General features: G+C 35.1%; 2 protein-coding genes across 3 annotated transcripts in view; one reads left to right on the plus strand and one right to left on the minus strand.

The window, feature by feature from the left end:
• The window catches only part of LOC145681245 (uncharacterized), a 261,566-nt gene that overhangs the window by 59,151 nt on the left and 179,485 nt on the right, over positions 1-22,930 (minus strand). The window lies entirely within an intron of this gene.
• LOC145682008 (protein sll1483-like) lies at positions 1,444-6,767 on the plus strand. 2 transcript variants are annotated; one of them, XM_081753611.1, is made up of 2 exons: positions 1,444-1,598; positions 6,429-6,767. In XM_081753611.1, the coding sequence occupies exons 1-2, from the start codon at positions 1,467-1,469 to the stop codon at positions 6,528-6,530; spliced, it is 234 nt and encodes a 77-aa protein (XP_081609737.1). In that variant the 5' UTR covers positions 1,444-1,466; the 3' UTR covers positions 6,531-6,767. The 2 variants fall into 2 exon arrangements, with proteins under 2 accessions (XP_081609737.1, XP_081609738.1); XM_081753612.1 differs by having other exon boundaries at positions 1,444-1,562.

Here is a 22,930-nt window from a genome sequence, read left to right on the forward strand (position 1 = left end):
CAAATATTTAAAATAATAATAATGATTCAATCGGAGGTCGATACATTTCCTACAAATGTTAATTCAAATTGTTTTAGTCTTGTATATTAGATGAGTTTCATTTTGGAATTCTAGGCAACATATTCGCACAACCCTCACTCTAGAACAGGATCTTGTAACACCATGTTTATAACAAAAATTTTGTTCCCTTTGATATAAAGAATAGTCTTACTATAGAGATATATTGTTGAAATTTTTCTAATAGACGCAAACAACAACAATAATAATAATAATAATAATAATAATAATAATAATAATAATAATAATAATAATACTTTATTTCGTTGGTGATATTCACGTGACATATCCCTCTGTTATCTTCAATATTGTCTACGACTCTCAATTTGTAGTTTAATTTGTAACAATTATGCATTCAGGATGTCTATAATTAAACAGTTCAGTAGTGGCGCTGCAACAAGAAGATCTAGCTAGAAGGCTAATCAAATAACATCCATTTCAGTTTTTTGCCTTGAAAAGATTTTTAAAGCGTTATTGATGTATATGAACATTTGCATTACATCTTAATTTATAGTTTCTGTGCTAAATTAATTAGTAGTTATATATTCCACACAATTTCACGGATATATGTTTAATTAAATAAATTAAACTTTCGGTGTTCCATCGTATTTTATTTCCTTTAACAGACCTTTCAAAGGAAACTGGCTGCATTTCATTCATCACCTTTATTGGTGTTAATAATAGTTGCACCAGACAAGTAACATTCCTATATGCTACAAATGTTTGATCTGTCGCATAATAATTCTATGACTGCAGTAATTATAGTTTACTAAATTATCCTTAATCTTCATTTGTTATAAGCTATAATTGGGACCCACAACATAAGTAAATGATGCTACTGTCTTCCACGCTAACGTCAAGATGGACAGCCCCCATTTCAAGCATGCCCCATTCATCATACTCTTGCAAAACCTATCCACCTCCCGGTAAGTGGCAACGTTGCATTTTCATTTAACATTAGGCGCATAAAGAGTGTACAGCCCAAACAACTTTGAATTTTGATTAGGTTAGTTTAATACTGAAAGAAAAATGGTGGTATACTAGGCGATTTAGACATTTTTGCTAGTAGCAATTTAAGCTCGTGATATATAAATTACGGGAAGCTTTTTGTTGTGGGGTGATTTCTCCATTGTTATTAAAACATCAAAGTTTCTTTAATTGTATTCTCTTTCCACCCTTAGAAAAAAGTAGATGTAAACAAATCCACTTGACTACCAGTGAGTCGATGATCACCGATTGGTTGTTTATCTCACTGCACTAGTATCCTACCGCAATATAATCCCTATTAAAATAATAATTTCAAATAAAGATGTCTGAATTTATCCTGCATTTTGTGATAAACGCAATAGTATATTATTAAATTTTGTTTTGTTTCATTACAGACCATAAAAAATCACGTTGTAGAGAATATGATGGCAGCAGAAGCATTTAAGCCAGGTTTATACTACGACGTCCAAACGAGACAGAACCCGGTAGACATTGTTCGAAAGAACGGAAAGCTGAAGGTGAAGTGTCGGAGTATGAAGAACAGCACCGCATGGGTAAACAATGCACCTGCATGATTTTTATTCTCTTTTTTCTGTTGCGTTGCACTTTTATTAACACTGCTTTGTTTACATGAAGTGCCTGATTTTACTTGACTTTGATTTGGTTAGTAGAATTTAGTTGACATCAAGTCCAAGCATTTTCTAATTTACATTTTCCTCCCAATAACTCAACACGGGTAACAAGATACGAAAATGACGTTGTACACTAATTTGAAAAGATTCACTAAAGGGAAATGAAATCTTACGTATTTAAATTTTTAAAATTCCTCTGCACGTAGACTTCTAAGTTCTAGGATTTGTATTTGAAAATTAAACGCAAGTATTACAGTTAACGTACAATTACCATATGCCTCATCTAGCCATACATCGATAATTCAGACATTTACACTCGGGAGGAAAAATGAACTCTTCGAAAAGCGGAAGAGATTTTCCTGTGCACTAGTTTGTAGAATATGGGGTTGATATATTCCAAATTTACCCAGACATATTCCCGAAACTTTCCCTTATTTTACCTACACATATTACAATAAAAAAATCATGTCTTATTGCAAATAAGCAACTAAAGAGGTGCATCTATTTGTATTAATTCTCTTTTCATACCCAGGGTACATGAATTTGGACGATATTCCGTCAGTTTTGTGTGCTATATATCGTTTACATACTCTTCCCATTTCGTTCTGCTGAACAGATAGAGTTCTTTGTGATTACCATTGATTCTTTGTTTTAATCAATGTCTCACAAACAAATAAGTATAATTATAGTCGTATCGATGTATGTACCGTCCCACTACCGTCTAAGATAGAAGACAATGACAGACACTGCGCTCGTCGTTGACTGCTGATGCCTTGAGGTCGTTGAAAGCACTCAGCGGTTGCCACGACACGTCAATAAGCAAGTGCCATGCAGTCGTAACTGATTGGAAAAGTGTAGGGGCGTTCACTAAATTCCAACGCAACATTAAGTCCACGTGCTACCTGGTCATCGAGAGTTGGGCCAGGCCGGTAGTAAAAGCTACGGAAATGTAGCATGTGTTTAGCAGGGGCGTCATTTAGGGGGGCACGGAGGGGCATTTCCCCCTAAGTTTGATATATATATATATATATATATATATATATATATATATATATATATATATATATATATATATATATATATTATCAATAAAGTAGTAGTAAGTCAGTGAAAAACGCGAAATTTTACTTATATCAAGGGGTCTTGCCCCCCCAAGCCAAATTTGAAATGACGCTACTGGTGTTTAGTAATAAAACTAATAAAACTTATCACCATAACTAAAACATGCAAACACAATTCTCTACTATGGACTTCAGACGTTCCATCGCAACGTATTAACATGATACTTACATAAAGCCCAAGATTGACAGTGTTATGTTATCAATTAACTCCTAAAGTATGATATTTCAACCTGAATATCTCCAAAACTAAAGTTATTTGAAAGTAAAGAAGTTATTTTTTCTCCATTAGTCATGTTAAGCAGTAGCGTACACATAATTTAGTCAGAAAAATTCAAGTTCCAAAATTCATATTATTTCAGGATTTATTTATACATATCTTAGTATGTAAATGCTTTAGTTTTTCATATCTTGTTCAAGAGGGGATTAAAATCTGGAATCCCCCTTCCGTACGCCACTGATGTCAGTTAGTGATACAGTATTTTTTTGAGATGTGCGACTAAAATACTCTGGTTGTTAAAAGAGAAGAATTAAGTACTTGGTATTAAGAATAAATGCAATGAAAACTCAAGCAGCAGCTGAATTTTCCTTACTTCCTATTAATAAATCACAACATAAATAATGGAAAACAATTCTCTGTATTTGTTACCGTACTGTTGATTGTTGTTCCTCATCCGTATAATGGGAAGTAATGATGATTTCAAAATTTTCCAGAGAAACAATTTAAGTACGGTATATGAGCCATGAAAAGTACTGAAAAAATATTGGTAACCCACATTGAGCAAGATCGGAGATATGGCCTCGGGAAGAATGTTCCTAAGCTACTTTCTGAAATCATCCCTGATAGGAATAGAACTGTCTATTCTTTTCAGACTCCTGTCGAGGATGGGTCTATCTAATGAACCTATCAACTTTCCAGACATCTACAGACGAGGTCTAACCTTCTGAACCCGTCTAATGAATTCCATTTTGAAAGAAAAGTACCTGATTCACTGGCCTTTACAACATTTAAAAAAAAAAGAGTTCCATTAATCACACTATTTTTTAAAAATTTTGCTTAAAAAATCAGTGTCTTTTCAGATGTAATAGATTAACACTGGACAAATATTCTATATCAGACCAGAAGCGTACAAACTCGTAAATCCAGAAGTAGTGTTCAGTTATTGAGCAAGAACCCCATTAAAATTAGTAAGTTTGAGTTCGAGAAACTGCGAACCCATAGAAATCAGAGAGCTCAGGCACCATTGAAGTTAATAACCGTGAATCCCATTGAAGTTAGAGGCCGCAAGCCCCATCAAAATTACTAAGCATGAGTCCCATTGAAGTTGCTGAGCGCGAAATCCATCTAAATATATGGGAGCGAGTTCCATCGAAGTTAGTATGCACGTATACTGTGGAAGTTCGTGAGCGCGAGTCCCATCGAAGTTAGTCCCATCAAAGTTAATGAGCGCCAGTCCTATGTAAGTTTGTGAGCGCGAGCTGAGATATCCAAAAGGCGACCAGACTAATATTTGAGAAAAAGTGGACATAACTGTGCACTTCGTCAAAATATTATTAGACTTTAAGAGAGCTGTTTTCTAGGATCTGGATCAGAGTTATTCGTATTCGTTGTTGAGGGTGGATAAAGGTTACACATTTGTTTCACTTTCTAATTTACTTATTTATGAATTTTACGTGCTATGGTTCTACCCTGTAGGCTAACGGAAACGACGATAAAATAGTAACGTTCATGAAATAAACAGTAAAAGGGCAACACAAGAGTTATGCCTTGAAAGATTTTCAGCTTTGCCATATATACTGCTTTTGTTGCCAATACCACAACAAAAGGCTGTGACTTTGAGGAGATTCAGTACCCACCCTACAACCCAGATTTAACACTTCAGATTTTGCAAAAACAGCCGTGTGAACTGGAGTATTGTCATGCAGAAAGAGAGTTCAGTGCACATCGACTCATTCAAACGACTTCCTCTAACGAACTGATACATTATTTCTTCCACAGGTGGCACTATATGCTATGAACTGTTTATTACAAGTGACAAGATATTTCAGTTTCAGATCGGAAATGTTTCGAAATACTCTCGCATTTTCTATGCGAGTGACATATATAGCCTATCTTAAACTTTCTCACCCACCACTAACAATAGTCAATATCGTACGGACAATTCCAACTTCACACCAAATTGCGTTCACAAACCTCAACCTCACGTGCAACAGGAACATGACCCAGATCATAGCGATATTCATAAGAGGCACATTTTTACCAGTCGACGTTCTGTGGAATATTAGACATCCCCTTATTTCCCAGAAACGAGACTTTCTGCGAGAGTGTTGTGGGATATTTCTTGTTCTTTTGCAGAACATCAGCAACAGAATAAAATTTGGACATCCAAATATTGTCTTGTGTCAGGCATATCCCATTAAAGTCCAAAGCAATTTCCGTGTAAATTTCCATTATTTCTACTGACACGCATCCCATTGAAATCCCAGGGCAGTCCCATGCATATTTTAAATACCTTTAGAACTACTGTGAGAGAAACATTCCATTAAAGTTCAAACGAACCACCATGGATACTTCCAATATCCTCAAGGTTTCTACTGCCAATAGACACCTCATTAAAATGTAAAGTAATTCCCATGGATAATTCCATCATCCTTAAAGTTTTTACTGCGACAGGGACATTCGATTGAAATCCGAGGAAAATCCCATAAATGTTTTCAATATCTAAAAGTTCTACTGCAACTTTCCATTGAAATTCAAAGGAACTCCAACGAATATTTCCATTATCCTTAAAGTTTCTCTTGTAATAGGCATTCCATTGAAATCCAAAGGAATTCCCGTGGAAATTTCCATCATTTTTAATGTTTCTATTTTGATAGATATCCCATTGAAACGAAATGGAATTCTTATGGCTACTTCCATTATCCTTAAAGTTTCTAATATGACAGGTATTCCATTGAAATCAGAATGAATTCCCATGGACAGTTCCGTTATCTTTAAAGTCTCTACTATGATAGGCATATCTCATTGAAATGCAAGGAAGATCTTATAGATATTCCCATTATTCTTAAAATTTCTACTGTGAACCTGAATGTTTCATTACAGATATAAGTCTTTTTAAGGTCCAAAGGACATTCCGTGCTATGTGGGATAGTATTCTTGCTCGTTAACTTCAATGGAGGTAGCGTTCGCACGGACTTCCTCTCGCTAACCTCAATGGTACTTGCACTCACTCATACACCGTCTCGCAAAGTTTTAATGGTACAATTGTTCTATCAGAATTTCTCTTGCTAACTTCAATGAGGTCTAATCTCTCATGGACTCAGTCTCGCCAACCTTAATGAGGCCAGTGCTATCTCAGAATTTTTCTCGCCAATCTCAATGTAGCATCTTAATTCACGGAGTCCATCTCGCTAAACTTAATGAGGATCCCACATATAGGCTTCCTCCATGCAAGCTCAATGGGGCTTGCACTTAATTAAAAGGTTGAGAGCGAGTTGTAGATTTATGAGTTTACACATGTCATTATCGTATGAATCACATTGGTTAAACTTACATACAACAATACATATAGTATATATTGTTATAATGAAAGGTAAGTCAAGATGTTTAAAGAACTGTTCTTTTTGTTTTCAGGTGAATGATGCCACGGTGATCAACAGTGACATTTTGAACACAAATGGTGTAATTCATGTGATTAACAGAGTATTACTTCCTGATCAGAATCTTCGAGGTTGAAAAACAAAGGGAATTGTATTTGTTTTCATTGATCAAGAAACGGAGTGAAAAGAAGAAAAAGAAGAATAAAACTAATAAACAGAAAGAGAAAACAGAAAGCCTCAAATCCTCTCACTGCCACTTTTACAAAATTTATGTTTAATTAAAAAAAACTACAATGCATTTTATAAAAATTCTCATATTTGTAAATTTTTGCACAAAACAATATCATACTAAATACATGTCATCTTATTCGAATCAGCTTTGCAGTTTTATTTGCGTTGGGAAGAAATCCGTATACAGGACTTGATCAAATCTAGACAGTAACCAGTTGCGAGAGAAAAATATTCTCTAGAAAGGAATCAACTTGTAAGTTTAAATTCGACTACCAAGCATTATAAAATGTATTATAAAGTGTGTGTGTGTGTGTGTGTGTATGCGGAAAATCTTTTCTCACAAAATGACCAGTTTTACTTTTGATAAGAACTCTTTTTCTCTCATATTTTTTTATGTGCAATATATTCATTTGCGATATGACTTAGTTTAATAATAATAAATGCTCAAATGTGTGAACTTCCTTTATTGAACCTACCCCTGCGAAGAGCTGATATTATTATTGTTATTATTATTATTATTATTATTATTATTATTATTATTATTATTATTATTATTAGTAGTAGTAGTAGTAGTAGTAGTAGTAGTAGTAGTAGTAGTAGTAGTAGTATTGCAATAGTTGCGTAACAAAATATACTGTCTTCTTTGAGTTTGTTTAAAAATGTGTATTACTATTCTGAGAGCACCCCTCTTTTGTTTTCAACACCCTTCCAAGTAAATATTTCTGGCGTACTTACTGGCATACAGACCAATTTCTCTTAGGTAAGTGTTCTCTAAGATACTTGAAAGTGGTTTACTTTCTAGGTCACACCAACACTTAAAATGTAAAAATATTATTTCCTCATCTCAAAATGGCTTAAAAGAACTCAAACTATTATCTACGATTTGGTTACGTACGTCATATATTCCATGGATATAAAATGCTATTCTTTCGGTATCTTCTGTGACTTGATGAAAGAATTTAATTGCATGGACCACTAGATTTTTTTAAATAGCGAAGTAGCTCAAGTGGTAGAGCATTGGCTTCGCATTCGGGAGGTCGTGGGTTCGAATCCCGCTGCTGACCATCCTGACTATGGTTTTCCAGGGTTTCCCTCAGTCCTACCAGGCAAATGCCGGGATGGTACCTACTAAAACAGGCTCTGGCCGATACCTTCCCAAATCCTTTCCTTTGTTGTTGTTGTTGTTGTTGTTGTCAGATATCCAGTGTAAAATGGCCTCTGAGCTGTATCTCGTGATTGTTAAATAAATAAATAAATAAATAAATAAATAAATAAATAAGTTGTATAGATACGGTATCAGGGGTATTCCATTATCGTAGATAGAATCCTATCTCTCGAACAAATACAAATTGTAGAAGTATTCTACTTAAACAAAGACTTGAAATATGGGTAAGCACAAATCAAAACATGAATACATCAACGTAGGTGTTCCACAACGATCAATTTTAGGACCTATACTGTTTCTTCTCTACATAAATGATCTGCCAGACCAACTTAGTGACAGTGTTGAATTCAGACATTTTCACCCGGGGGGAATGTCAACTCCTCGGGGGGGGGGGTGTTGTTTTTTTCTGTATTTTTGCAAGAAAGCAGCCTATTTAACAATTCCATTCACATGCACATCTTACCTAATATTGAGACTAATTGCTGATAAATATTCAATGTGAGATTATAATTTTAAACAAAACAATCGTTTAATTTTATCTAAAACATTAAATAAAGACTGGCAAAAATATTTTAGACTAAACTTTAACTGCTATTTACAGTAGCTATCTTTGTTATTTCCTATATTCAGTAGTTACTGTTTGTTACTAATGTAGAAGTTTTTAAAAAGATTTAAATTAACTCAAATATTTTTTTTGTCCTAAAACAAACATACATAGGAATATCTTAACAAAAAGTTATTATTCTTTCTCACACTTCTGATTCTAAATCAAGCATATTAGCCTTGGTTTCTTCACTGCAATAGTTTAGTTTACGAAATCTTCAGTAGGATTGTGTCGTGGAAAATCAGCCCTTGGCGCGAGAGTATACGACGGCACCCCTGTATATGTGTGTGGTCGACAGACCAGTCGCGAAAGGTGAGAAAATTTTAAAAAGTAAACCCTGCTTTTCCTTGATTTTGAGCACTTTTTATTAATTTTTTCTTTCATTTTATATATGTGCACATGCCCACATGTTCACGTGTGTTTCATTCCTCTTTTTATTCTTTCCTTCTTTTATTTTTCCCCTCCCGAATTTTGCGCTCCTTACTTCGGCGCACGGGGCCGTCGCCCCGCTTGCCCCTTACCCCATGGCACGGCACTGAGTAGGTTCTTCATCACCTTCAATAGCTATCTTTCACGTACATACTATTATTATATTGATAAATTCTATATAAATCTCTAACCCAGGAGGGATAACTGTTCCTCCCTGATCCCTCTAAATGACGCTCTCTGAATCTCACCCTTTACCTGACATATTTTTAATTAAAGAAAGGTGTGTTTACTTTAACAAGCGTAAAACACATTTACCTCTTTTCTTCCGATGCGAGAAATGGGATTTAGGCGCTCTATTTCAAATAATGCAAGAACTGTACATTTTCAAGAACTGAAGTCTGCTGACATCAGAGATCATATGGAATGATCGAAAGCTTTCCTTTCCCATCTCAAGTGCTAGTGCTACCTACTAATATATAATATAGGGCGAGAGTATAGTACCTACTAAAATACAAACCTTTCTTCAACAGTTAACAATTTCATGTTCTGTCAAAGTCGGTCATAGCGTTAAGAAATACAAGTTTTATTGACTACTAGCAGCGTTCACCCCGCTTCGCTGGGGTCACCCCGGAACGCAATAAACTTTGTTACTTAGATAATTTTTACTTTTTCGCTTTCAAGTGATATGATAAAAACCATAGAAGATTGCAGTAAATGTTAACATTATATCGCCTGTCATTTATGTTAACCCGCCGAGTGACACGGTCATGTGGGTTGCATATAAATACGGTTAGATTTAGCTATGATGAGCTAACAAAGGATTTCTACGTTATGGACACTTGAATGGTCAATTATCTCAAGACACTGGTAATTGAAAATTAAAGTGATATGATAAAAACCATCTAGGGTCCAAATCTTAATAACCCCCCAAAAATGAAAGAAATTGGTTCAGCCGTATTAGCGTGATGAGCTAACAAAGGATTTGTACGTTCTCTTTTATATATATAGATTTGGTATTCTATCTTAGATGTTACATGTTTAATATTTATACAAAATGTTTCTGCGTCATTTATATGTATATTAAGAGATCGGATTTCGTCTGCACGTGTACGGAAAGAAAAGCAAATAATTGAGTGAAGTAATTTCTACATTTGTGACTGAAATTTTTTGCGTTTCTCCGGGGGGAAGTGAATTTTCTTCGGGGGGAGATTCCCCCGGGCTACCCCCTGAATTCATCCCTGCTTAGAGAGGCCAAATTTATTTTAAATGTAGACGATACAAACATCATTATAAAATGAGAACCACCCAAAATCCAAAAGAAAATAGATAACAGAATGTCGCAGATTTTTCCTGGTTTGCAAACAATAAACTGTTTCTAAACTCTGGCAAAATATCCTGCTTATACTTTTATTCTAACCACGCTAAATTCACAACGTACCCAGTACTTCGAACAGACGAAAAAATAACAAATCCAACCGAAACGGTCAAGTTTCTTGGTCTTCTGATAGATAATAATTTGTCCTGGTCTGAACATGTTGCAAAATTATGACATGAATTATTCTCTGTAATATTCCTAATAACGTAACTTGTTTCCATTTTAAGCAGAAAAGGAGTAATAACAGCTTACCGTGCACTGTTCCGCAGCAAAATCAGATATGGAAAGCCTTTTGGGGTTCGTCCAGTGAATTTAAGAAATTTTTTTATACTCCAAAAGAAGGTGACAAGAATAGTCACTAATACTTTATTTTCCACTTCTTGCAGAACGCTATTCAAAGAATTAAATATTCTTCCACTTCCTACATTGTATATATACGAAACATTACTTATGGTTGAAAGAAAGAGAAGAACTGCTCGAAAAGAATTCAGATAAACATGGATATAATACGAGAACGAAGTTCCTTCACATTTCTAAGTTCCTCGTTCATAACACCACTTCGTTTTCAAAAATAATTGCCGACAAAGGAGTAGGCCCTACAAATCTTTAACTCTTTGTGTAATCAAAATAAGTCTTTCATCAAACATGAAAGTTTGGAAAAGTCAGTACGTACTCTATTGTTAAACCACTATTTTAACAGTGTGGATGAAATTTGGCAATTAAGACTGATTTCCCATTTCTTAAGGACACATTCTCTTAGAGAGAATGATATTGGCATATGATTCAGGTATATTGTCAATTAGTGATGGGTCGTTACTTGCGGAGTCGTTACAAAGTAACGACTCTTCTTGAGTACTCAAAGGAACAAATACTCAAAACAACTCAAAGGACTCGGATTCACTTCGGAATCTTTTGAATCCAAGGATTCAAAGTATTCATTTGGATTCAGATTTAAAGTTAGACATATGATTCCTGGAATCAATTCGCGTCTGCATTGGAGAGATTGACAAGATTTAGTAACGAATACTCACACGAAACAGACAAGACACGTTGGAAGCATATGGCTATTATCAGTGATTTATTTGTTGATTTTGTAGAAGGGGGGACTATTTATGCAAGATCATGTTCTGTATAACAGAACAACTTTAAAGTGGGGTTGGGACAACGTTATTTTTAAACCTACCTACTTTGAAATTATGGTACTAATTTGATAGGAGACCCCAAGTTGATCATTTTTTAAACTTTTTTAAAAACAATTTCATGATGAATACGAATAGGTACGTTTGATAAGAATCAGTTAGATTGCATGCGTTTGGATAGATTAGATTGCATGCGTTAGTTACCTTACTACTTTTTGTCCTACTGCTGAGGACAAGTGTAGAGCATCCAGTAAAAGCCCTATACTTGCATTGCAATCTGCACACCTTGTCATAACAAGTGTCACACTCCTACGTAAAACGATTTTACTATGACAATTAATTCTTTAGTTTGTTCTAATTTGGTCCTTAAAGATCAAATTCCCCGCCCGAACAATAAATACAACAAAAGCTAAGAGTTTACTTTGGGCAGAACAGTGATAGGTGCACATATACTTGAGCCTAATTTTATTAAATAGAAGGGGAAAGACGCTACTAAATGTCATTCTTCATTATCATAAATAAGTTTTAGTACCATTTTGCTCCTTAAAATTAGATTCAGGGGTGTGTGCACCTATCAATGTTCTGCTAAAAGTAAACTTCTGGCCAACAAAACATACTGGCATTAAAATGTATCCAGAATTGAACAAAGACAGGGTTAAGCTGAAGCATGATTTACGGCATTATCTAACACTGTCTTTAGAAATTAACAATACTGTCACACCGTACTTCACATTAGAATAGTGTAGCAATACGAGATTGTTTTACATCAGATGCCGTCTTTTACCCAGTTGGTTTGTTGGTAGTAGCATGATGTGATGATGTTCATTTTTTATCCAGCTGATGGCATACTTTTCTGCATTGAACGAGGTAATATCTGGTTCACTAACGTTTATGAAAAGAATAAATTCGAGGGTTTTTACAGATAAATGCTTTCTAGTATCAGTATGCTGGAAGTTTAAGTTGGAAAAGCCTCTCTCACACTCTGCAGAAGAAACTGGAAGAACACTGATTTCCATAGAGATGCAAGGGCTCGGAAAAAAACCGGCTTTTTTGGAAAAAAACTCGGTTTTTTCTGCTTTGCTTTTTTGCTTGGGAAATTTTGGGCTTTTTTCAAAATTCTGCTTTAAACCGATAAAGCAGACTTTGTTTCGCTTCTCTATGACACAGAAAGTCATTTAATTGGTGGTTGATGCCGATAATAATATAAAACCTCGAAAGTAAACCATGAATTTCGAAAAGATATTTTAAACAATTTTACTTCAACATTTTTACATGATGAATTCCAAAGGATTAACCAATGTATATAATAAACATATTTTAACCTCCTATATACAAAAGTAAGCAGAGTTGGCAAGAACCATGGTTGTTTCTGAAAATGCGAAAAACCCGTTTTGGGGGGGCAGTTTAAACCAGGCTTTTTTGGGGTTTAAACCAGGTTTTTTGATTTAGATATTTTGCTTTATGTATTTGTAATACATATTCACAGAAATAAGTTTCTTTCGCCTTGGTGTTATTATTCAACAACGGGGTTATGCTGGAAGAGGTCCCATAAGCTTAAAGAAATCCGGTCAGTAAATTTCTTAAATTGAGAAACTCCCGCCCTGGCCATCGGGAAAATCCCGTCATTCTTTTAAATGTAAAACAATAACGGGAAAATCCTGTAAAATTTAATTTGCATGTAAAATTTAAAGGTCAACGTATTATAATCAGTACGCTAAAACTGAGTGACACACAATCATAGTCAACGTCTTGCGAATAAAATCAGAAAAATAAATACACTGCTGAACAAGACTGCACTTATTTAATATAAAAACACATTTACACGTGACGTTTCGATCTTCTATCCAAGATCCTCATCAGACGTGAGTGTACGTCTGATGAGAATCTTGGATAGAAGATCGAAACGTCAGGTGTAAATGTGTTTTTATATTAAATAAGTGCAGTCTTGTTCAGCAGTGTGTTTATTTTTCTAAACTGAGGTATTAAATTACAAATTTAGTATGTAGGTATCATTGAAAGTCCAATCCAAGCTAATGTTGGAAGCTAAGTAGGCAATCGATAAATTTCACCAATTTTAATCAATATATTTAAGCAACCTTCGCTTCTTTATAAAACAACAGGCATGCAGAAATATATAATTTGGTTTCGTTTTGTATGTTTAGGCTTAACATCCTTACGTAATACCGAGGTTATCAAGGAGAAGACTTTCGCTTAAAGTGACATCCGAAAGAGTACTTGGTTTACACATGAAAGAAGGGTTGTGGTTCGACCGAGACTTGAACATGGGACACCTTGATTAAAAGGTGAAAAGGAAATAAGACTAATGCAGATGGTTTGACATGTGAAACGTCACTATGAAGTTCACACGATTCGCATTTTTGTTCTTTTAATTTTTTTTAGTTTAAACCAGTTATTTTAAAAAAAAAAAAAACAGCTGGTGTAAACGAGCCAACCCTAAGAGTAAAAACTTCTTTCAAAAAATACACAAATAACTAGCAAAATTGTATGTAGTATTTTTACTTCAAAATATTCCATACCCTCTTTTTGAAACAAAATAAAATTAAAATAAAACATAAGAAAAATACTTAGATTTGTATGATACAATTAAAGGCTGCACATGGTTCTGTATATTCTTGAAATTCTACAGTCAAGTTTTTTATAACCACCATCAAGGGCGCCCATCAGGGGGGTTAAGGGGGCGCTTGCCCCCCCCCTAGAGGTAAATGTACTTCAGAATATTGAAAATCCAATAGGATTTTTACATTAGTTACAGCAAAATTTGAAACTATTTTTGAAACGTCGCTTATACTTCCCCTCCTTGGAAACCACAACATGGGCGCCCTTGACCACCATCACGGTTTACCCAGTCCTCAAGTTTTCTGAATTTTTAACAAGAGGGATTCAACATATCATTACGGAACAAAAAAAAAAAAAAAAGACTACGGAATATATTTAAGTTAAGCTAAATACAACTGCACAACAAACGTGACTAAGTGGTTGGCTTTTGCGCTTCTATCGGGAAGTCCGGGATTCAACCCAGCATTCGACCATTCTGACAAAGCCTTCCTTCATTCCATCTGAGAATGTAGAAATAGTGCGTGTACTGGCCGACTAGGAGTGTAGGAGTTGGCCGACTTCCTTTCTTATTGTTTTTAAATCGTTATTATTACTAATTACCAGCAGTGACGGTTTTGCGAAGGTTAGAGGATCGGTCTTTCGGACTGAAGCCTGTTCTCCAAAGTTGTGGAATGTCTAAAACGAACGAAATATCTATTAGTTATGCCTTTACTCATAAACTTTAAGCTCCCGTCAAATAAAAATTACGAATATTTAGAAAAACTAAACATTAGTAGTAAGAAAACCCGTCCCAAAACACTTTTTTAAATTCGCCACTGATTCTCAGTATAAAATGATCTTCAAGGTTGTATCCGGAAGATTATTGCTAAACATATAAACGAAACGAAATATTAGTTATGCCTGTACTCATAAACTTCAAGCACCTCCCAAATAAAATTAGGACTTTTTAGAAAACGAAACCCCTCCCAAAGTACTTTTCTAAATTCGCTATTGATTATTTGTATAAATTGGTATTCAAGGTTGTATCTGGAAAATTATTGCTAAATCATTGCACAACTACAGTATAACAGAAATGTGGAAATACGGTTTGACGGACATATTGAAAAACGTATGCTTTGACGGATATATAGAAAAACGTAAGTTTAACTTTCGTGCTAGAAGCTGGAGTACTAAGCTCTTAGAAATGAAACACGGACGACAAACTAAAATGATCTAGAGAAGGAAAAAAATGTCGATAACTCAAAAGTTAAAATAAAGTTAAATAACCTGTAAAATTGCCCTCAAATACTACATTCTTCATGTTAGCTTTAATTCGTAAAATATGTGCTCCATCCATCTTGATGGTGAATTACAGAGCTAAATATGGCATTCAGGTCGTGGAAATCTTATCTAACTATAGAATATACTATAAGAAAGCTATTTGGATAGAAAAATCATGAAAATGAAAAAAGCCAAAATTTCCAAAATTCTCGGTTTTTTTCCAAAAAAGCCGGCTTTTTATGTGAAAAAAACCATCGATTCAAAAAAGCCGGCTTTTTTGCATCTCTAGATTTCCATGTTAAAATTTTGTAGATTTGGGCCAATATTAGGTTTCATCTTATGCTCTCGAAGTTCCTGCAGAATTTTGGCTGAATCATTAGAGGAAAATTTTAATTCTTTTATTTTTTATTTTATTTTATTTTCGAAATTTGCATTACTTCTTTGTCACCGTTTAACTTTCTTGCAGACAATTATTCTCGCCAATTGGATTGTAGCAAAACCTCGGCCCCACTGAATGTTTCGAGCGTATGTTATCTGCTAGACTCTTGCAATCTTATTTTTGGTACTTCACAAGAGAATTGTCTAAGGGTTTTGCCAGTGAAACTCCACAAAACTGACCAGTTTCTTCAAACTGACGTAATTGTTCCATGGACATGCAGCCTTTTTCTTTCAACGCTTCCAGAACATTTAGTTTTTCAATTTTGCTTATTACCTGTACAAGGGATGCAGACTTTTCTTGTAGAAACAGGTTACGGATATGTAACGGTTCCAGCGAATCTCGGATCATGGAAATTTCATAAATAAAATCCCACTTAGTGAGTTTTACGTACAGATCTGAAAATATTGCACGCTGCTAAAAGCTTCTTTACAAGTTTGTAGAAGCTTCTCGAAAGTGTTCCACTATCGCAGGGTAGGACTTCCGCAATGCTTCTACTGAACGGTATGAAGAGCCTAATCACCGTACATCAAAAACTTTAGTAATATTATAGAAGCGAATACTTAGTTCTCGTGATATTAATTCGATTTCTCTCCTGCTCTTCGGGGACATTGAGTAAACACTGTGCAATCGCTCTACAAGGCTTTAAAAATGAACCATATCTGAAATCGTATTTACAACGTTGTGAACAGCCAGTACCAGCTTATGACTCATGCAGTGGAAAACGAATAAATTGGTATCTAATTCTCGCTGGAGTAAAGAAACGGCACCATTATTTCGCCTTGCATGTTATTTGCGCCATCAATACAAACTGCTATAAGTCTTTCCCGTAATATCATTTTGGAAAGATTCATACTTTCACATATTTTAACTATGGAATCACAAACCCCTCTGCCTGTTATATCGATAACTCAAATAAACCTAAAAATATATTGCTACACACCTGATTAACTACAGTACGAATATACACAATGGGAACAGATTTATGAGACACAGTGGAGGATTCGTCCATCATTAGCGCGAAGGGTTCATCGGAATTCGCAAGATACTGGGTCATTTTTCGTTCATTTCTGTAGCTACAAAGTCAATAATATTTGAACACGTAACATTAGAGTAGAGAACTTGTTCGAGGTTCATTCCATTTATTTCTTACTATTTAATAAGATGCACGGTAAACGACAGACGATTTTGGGCAATAACATAGACAGTTCTAAATATCTCAGTTGTCTTTTCAACACCAATTTCATTCACAATTAACAAGAGAGCCTCTTTCTTTGTGTACCGGAATTACTTGCCTTTTAATCGTCAGGAGCTTTTCCTTTACTAAAATATAGTCTAATATCCATTTTCTTATGTTCTTTTCAAGGTGCTTGTCAACGAAGAAACTACCAATTCACAACTGCAGTGACTGCTCACTAATAACTGAAAATATTATTATTATTATTATTATTATTATTATTATTATTATTATTATTATTATTATTATTATTATTATTATTATTATTGTGCTACTCAGATGAAGTATGATAATCAGTGGTATCAGCTGCAAGATTTTTCTTCGGGAAACAATTCTATAAACAAGACCAGCATAGCTCGCGACAATAAATATACTAAAAAGTAAAGAATTGTTACTAAAATATGGAGTTGAATTATTGTACTTCAAAACAGATTGTATAGCCTAAGAAAGGTGTAAAATATCTTCCCAGGCAGGGAAGATTAAATTAAACCTAGAGACAGGGAAACCAAAACTTAGAAGGGGGGAAATTCCCGAGCTTCCCTGGCTACAAATACATCCCTGGCTATTATAGTGCGCATGCGTTAAGAAAAAAAAAGTTCATTGCTTGATTCTTCTGCTTGTTGAGTGGTCTCTCCTCTTCACCCTTATGCACGCTTCGTAAACAGGACGACGAAGCTAAACTGTTTCCCTTCCCTTTCTCACGGCACGGCAACTTTTAACATCCAGCGGTCAGAATCCACGGCTTTAACCATACAAGCGAACAAACAAGGTAATAAAAAAAAAAGTGTGGTGCCGTCTATTTTCTAGTTATATACAAATTGTTTTTAAATGTATTTACAACTATTTACACTGGCAGTCTTTCTTACATATTTGCATATAAAAACAGAATTTGGGGGACTTTGGAAGATTGCAATCACCTGCGTGCAGTTAGCACCCCCTTACAAAAAAAAAATAAATAAATAAATAAAAAAATAAAAAAAATAAAAAAAATAAAAATAAAAATAAAATTATTTATATGTCAATCGTGTGATCAGGTATGCTCAACAATTTTTACGGTTTGATCAGTTTTACTAACATAAATATAACTATATTTAGTAGGGGGGACTAACTACATGCTAGTCCCCCTTCACGCCTGATTCTGAATTTTTCGATGCCAATGCAGTAGCGTCATTTCAAATTTGGATTGGGGGGCAAGACCTCTTGATATATGTAAAATTTCGCGTTTTTCACTGACTTACTACTATTCTATTGGTAAAATCTATATAAATCTCAAACTAAGGGTTGGGCAAATGCCTCTCCCTGCCTCCCCCCTAAATGACACCCCTGTGCCAATTGTTCGATCAGGTTTGATCAACGATTTTCAACGTTTGATCAACTTCACTAACAGAGAAATAATGGTTAGAAAATAGGGGGCAGTCCTCCTACACCGCCGATTCGACTTTTTCTTATGTCAATCATTTGATCAACGTTTGTCAATCATTTGATCACCAATTTTTAACGTTTGATCAGCTTTAGTAACATAAATATAAGCTATATTTAGCAGGAGGCTAACTACACGCTAGCCCCCTCTCCGGCTATGGCTTAAGGGACCAGATAGTTCACAGCAGCAGAAACATAATGTCTCCATCTGTTGCCATTTTGAGCAGCTCCAATTCAATTTGAATCCTTATACGGCTGTGTTCTAATTGTCAAATATACGGCTGTGTTCTAATTGTCTCGTACTTTTATTGCGTTTGTAATAAGCAAAATCGTTTTGAAATACAATTATTAGAATTAAGTAGATATAATATTAAAAATACCTCAAAGATAACAATTTCTCATTTAATGCCGTTAAATTCATTGATCTAGTCCCTTTCTTCACATAGATTGTTTGAATCGTAATTTGTGGTAACACTGCAAATGCCAACAGATATCAACGCTAATGCTTGCTTTTATGCATCTTTTCTGGTGCATAACAACATTATCTATGATTATGGTTATTCACATTCCAGTAGTTGCTTTCATTCTTGACAAACTAAGAGACAAAAGACAAAAACGTTAAAATGTTATCAGATTCGATGTATTACCTGCTCTCAAAGATTCTATTTCATCCTTAGGATTATAGGATTAGGAATTAGGATTCTGGGCTTTCAGCATGGATGGCTACGTTAGCCCGTCACGTATGAGGGATGACGTCCTCGGCTAACCGGGGGAAGGGGAAGGAATTAAGCGTCATATATTGGGTACCATCCCGGAATTTGTCTGGTGTGAATGAGGAAGAAACAGGAAAATCCAATCAGGATGGCTGGCCTCAGAAAGATTTTACTTTTTCTACCGAGTATCCCCATCGGGAATAGAACCCGGGACCGCTCGCACCAAAGGCGAGAGAGTGTTAGCGACTATGCTATGCGAGGCCACTCTTACAATTCTTGCGCAAAAAGTACCGGTACAGTAGCGTCATTTCAGATTTGGCTTGGGGGGGGAGACACCCTGATATAAGTAAAATTTCGCGGTTTTCACTGGCTTACTACTATTCCATTGATAAAATCTATATAAATGTCAAACTCAGGGGGGGAATTCCCCTCCCTGCCCCCCTAAATGACGCCCCTGTACCGGTACCTTAAATTTTTGAACCTTGTCGAATTTGTCACTTGTAGTCAGTATGCTAATTAATTTATTTAGGGAGGACAGAACCCAAGTTCTATTTAGTCACGGAAGATTTCAATTCTTCCGGGGGAGGAATTCCAAGGTATTCTCCAAGCAGTCCGCACACTGCTTGTAGCTGTTGTTTGTAAAGGCTTGATTTATAGTGGAGCCCAGAAAGTTTTGCGTTCTACATTTTGTTATCTCAAATTTTATTCTATTTTCCCAATATTTCCTTACTTTCGAAGGATAATTCACTTCAAATTCATGTAAATAACCAACACTAGTTTTTAAAGAAAAAAGTATATTAAAATACAGTGAAACACAGCCCTTCATTCTTTGTCTTATTTAGCAGCTCCACAGTTGTTCACAATAGTACTATCAAATTTATGGCAGTACTAAGTTGGATGTTCATTAAGGAAGGAAAAATGAAAATAACTATTTTCCACCGCTCGCTGGTGTCACTTCCTCTAAAAAGGATGAAGCGGGAGGTGCTATTTTCTTTTAAAGTCAGTTGCCTAAAAATATACGCTGGTGAAGTAAACGTCATTTCCGATTTCTGTTCAGCTAGCTGGTTACAAACAAACCAGCTTTGAGCGGGCTATATGAAGAAGTTTACATGGTACTCGCCTATGAAAATGATTTGTTTCGTTTTTCGATATAACCATAACAGTTTAAGAGGTACATGCAACGCTTTTTGTTTTCCCAAGAATGAAAATAAAAATATTGTACTATATAACATATTAAAGAGAAACAAAAACAATGCCACACTCTACAACAAGCGATATAATGATTAATTACTTATTGGGCGAACAGATTTATCTCAATATTTTTTAAGAACACTTTCTCTCCTTGCATATTCTGCCGGAAAGAAATTAAAATACACACATTTTTAACAAAGCTCCCTTGCTCTATCTTTTCTTGTTTGCTTGCTTGTGACATTTTTAGGCTAATTTTGCTTTTTAATATATATTAATACTCAGAACACTGTAAAATCGCTTCTTAGTGAACTGATAATTGAATCACACGTTTAAAGTCATAATATAACCTTCGAACGGTGCCTGCCCTAGCATGGAGTGTGTACTTGCCTGCCTGCCTCCGCTCTTTCTGATCCTCACCAGGGTAAGTTTATAACAATTATACGTTTGTGATTACATATATGTGTAAAAATTTGAAACCCTTGATACAATTGAGATTTGCAGGCAATGGATGATTTTAAAATTGGTAAATCGGCATATATGTAAGACAACCTCATTTAAGTAATCACAAGCTAACCTAACCGTACCTTACCGCATATGAATTTCGGTAAGAGTATAGTACAGTCAATATAGTAAAGTTTAAGCCGGACTTTTTAATTTGTCTCATTCCGTTTGACATAAAATATAATTGCTCCATCCTATCGATCTACGCTAAGAACGCATGCAAAATACGAGATCATTATTTGAAAATTTATGTATAAAATTTGTCTAATCCACGAAAATACTTCTGTGCAAGAAAATTATTTATATAGAGGAAGAACATAGAAACAGCGTTAGTTAAAAATGTACCATGGTTACTAAGAAATTGAAATGCAAATCCACTTTAGTGATTGCTAGCCCTGGCTATTGTAGGCTTTTCGTACCTGTCTTTCTTTCACGCATACCCAACTTCACTGATCCGCCTGCTCCCTACAGATGCATCGTTACATTCGCTCGAGCTTCAAGCTGCCCTTAATCATCATAGATGTAGTGTTACGTGAAGTGACCATTCAGCGTAAGTTGATACGTGTTCTCCTTATGAATTTTGATACATGTATATGCTGGTATGTTACAAATCTGTACGTTGTTTGTGGTAGACGCAAAGAAAATAATTCAGATAACATTAGGACATTATATAGGATAGTTAGAGAGTTATACCTTTTAAATTATTTAATTACTTCTGGTGATGCATTTCAACTTTACCAGTGCCAAGCAAAGAATGGACACCTTCTAACAAAAGAATGAAGAATAAATTAGGAAATTATTTCCACGAAGATGCTAAGTTTCTGGGATTATGAATTCGTAATTGTATGCTTTAAAATGCATTGGTTATTCTAGCGCTGTACTCCTTTGTTCCGAATATCGGATTACTGATTTTATAAAAATCAAGTTTCTTCCATATTAAACATTTTCACTGAAGCTAAACAAACAATATGACAGAAGTATATAGCATAACAATTTTCAATAATTTTAATTAAACTCAATCTAAAATTATTATTAAGGGGCGCTCATGTACATGCTTGGGATCCTCACTCACTTGTTGTCCAGCAGTTACTGGCGATTGAAGGAATTAAAATGTGGAGTAATTTTGTTTCATATTATGATAAATATAGCCTTCCTATACGTATAAAGTAAATATATTCACTGCTATTCGTGAAAATGTAGCCTTTTATTCATGATTTTAAGTTCGTCTTTAACAAGACTCACAGCTGCCACATACAACGCTATTGAGTCTGCCTTAGCAACAGGTTGTTTGTAACCAATATGGCCGCGCCCACTAAAATTCACAGCAGACGACTTCAGCAGCATATACTTTCCGTTTGTTCCTTTCGCTCACCCGAAGCAAAATTGTACTTGATTGCTTTATGAATAGTATGGTGCCGAAGATATGCGAACAACTATGAAGCCAAACTGAATACATTGACGAAAACGATGAACAAGCTTTTGAAAACGTGTTTGAGTACGGGTAATCAGAACTGAGGGAAAGAAACCCAAAAGGCAACTGAGTACAGGGATTCAGAGGGACACATGAGTCCTTGTAATCAAAGTAACGAAAATAGTCGTTACTTTATATGATTCCTTTAACTCAACGAATCCAAAGGAATCGAATACCAAAAAGGAATCAGACTTATGTCTAGTGATGGGCCGAATCGAATACAGCGAATTCGATTCATTCGATTCACCCAAGAATTCGGATACCGCGAGTACTACGAAAAAGAATTCGAATTCTTTTTGTATTCACTTTTGTTACTTTGAGCTGTACTAATTCTTTCACAATTTATTTTCGGAAGAAAAACTGTTGTTTAATATTCCGTACCACGCATAATGAGAATATCACAAATAACAAAGAATTACACGGTTATCTCATTTCCTTGCCTCCAGCCCGAAAAAGCAACAGACTTCCACTGCTAAAGTTGACTGTAACGCAAGCAAGCTGCAAAGCAGACAGAGAAGACTTGGATACTTTAGTATTCGAATTTATCTGCAGTGTTACCAATTCAGTCATATTTTAGGTTATCTATTTTATCCCTCATCTTAATTCAGCTACAAGAAATGATGACTTTTATTCTTTTACAGGGTTCCTAGACCTCATTAGTTTAAAATACAAAAACGAAAGAAACGATCGCAAACATACAATAACAAATAATTTTTGACTTTCGCTTTAGTCTTTTCTTTCTTTCCTTTTCGTGCAGCTATCGTTGGCAATATTGTTCCCGTTGCGCC

The sequence above is a fragment of the Thermobia domestica genome, chromosome 3, assembly GCF_964235325.1.
Source record: "Thermobia domestica chromosome 3, izTheDome1.hap1.1, whole genome shotgun sequence".
NCBI lineage: Eukaryota > Metazoa > Arthropoda > Insecta > Zygentoma > Lepismatidae > Thermobia > Thermobia domestica.

Coding starts and splice junctions, on each gene's coding strand:
- LOC145682008 (XM_081753611.1), top strand. CDS start 1,467: ATGATGGCAGCAGAAGCATTTAAGCCAGGTTTATACTACGACGTCCAA. Junction 1,599..6,428: donor TGAAGAACAGCACCGCATGG/GTAAACAATGCA, acceptor TTTTGTTTTCAG/GTGAATGATGCCACGGTGAT.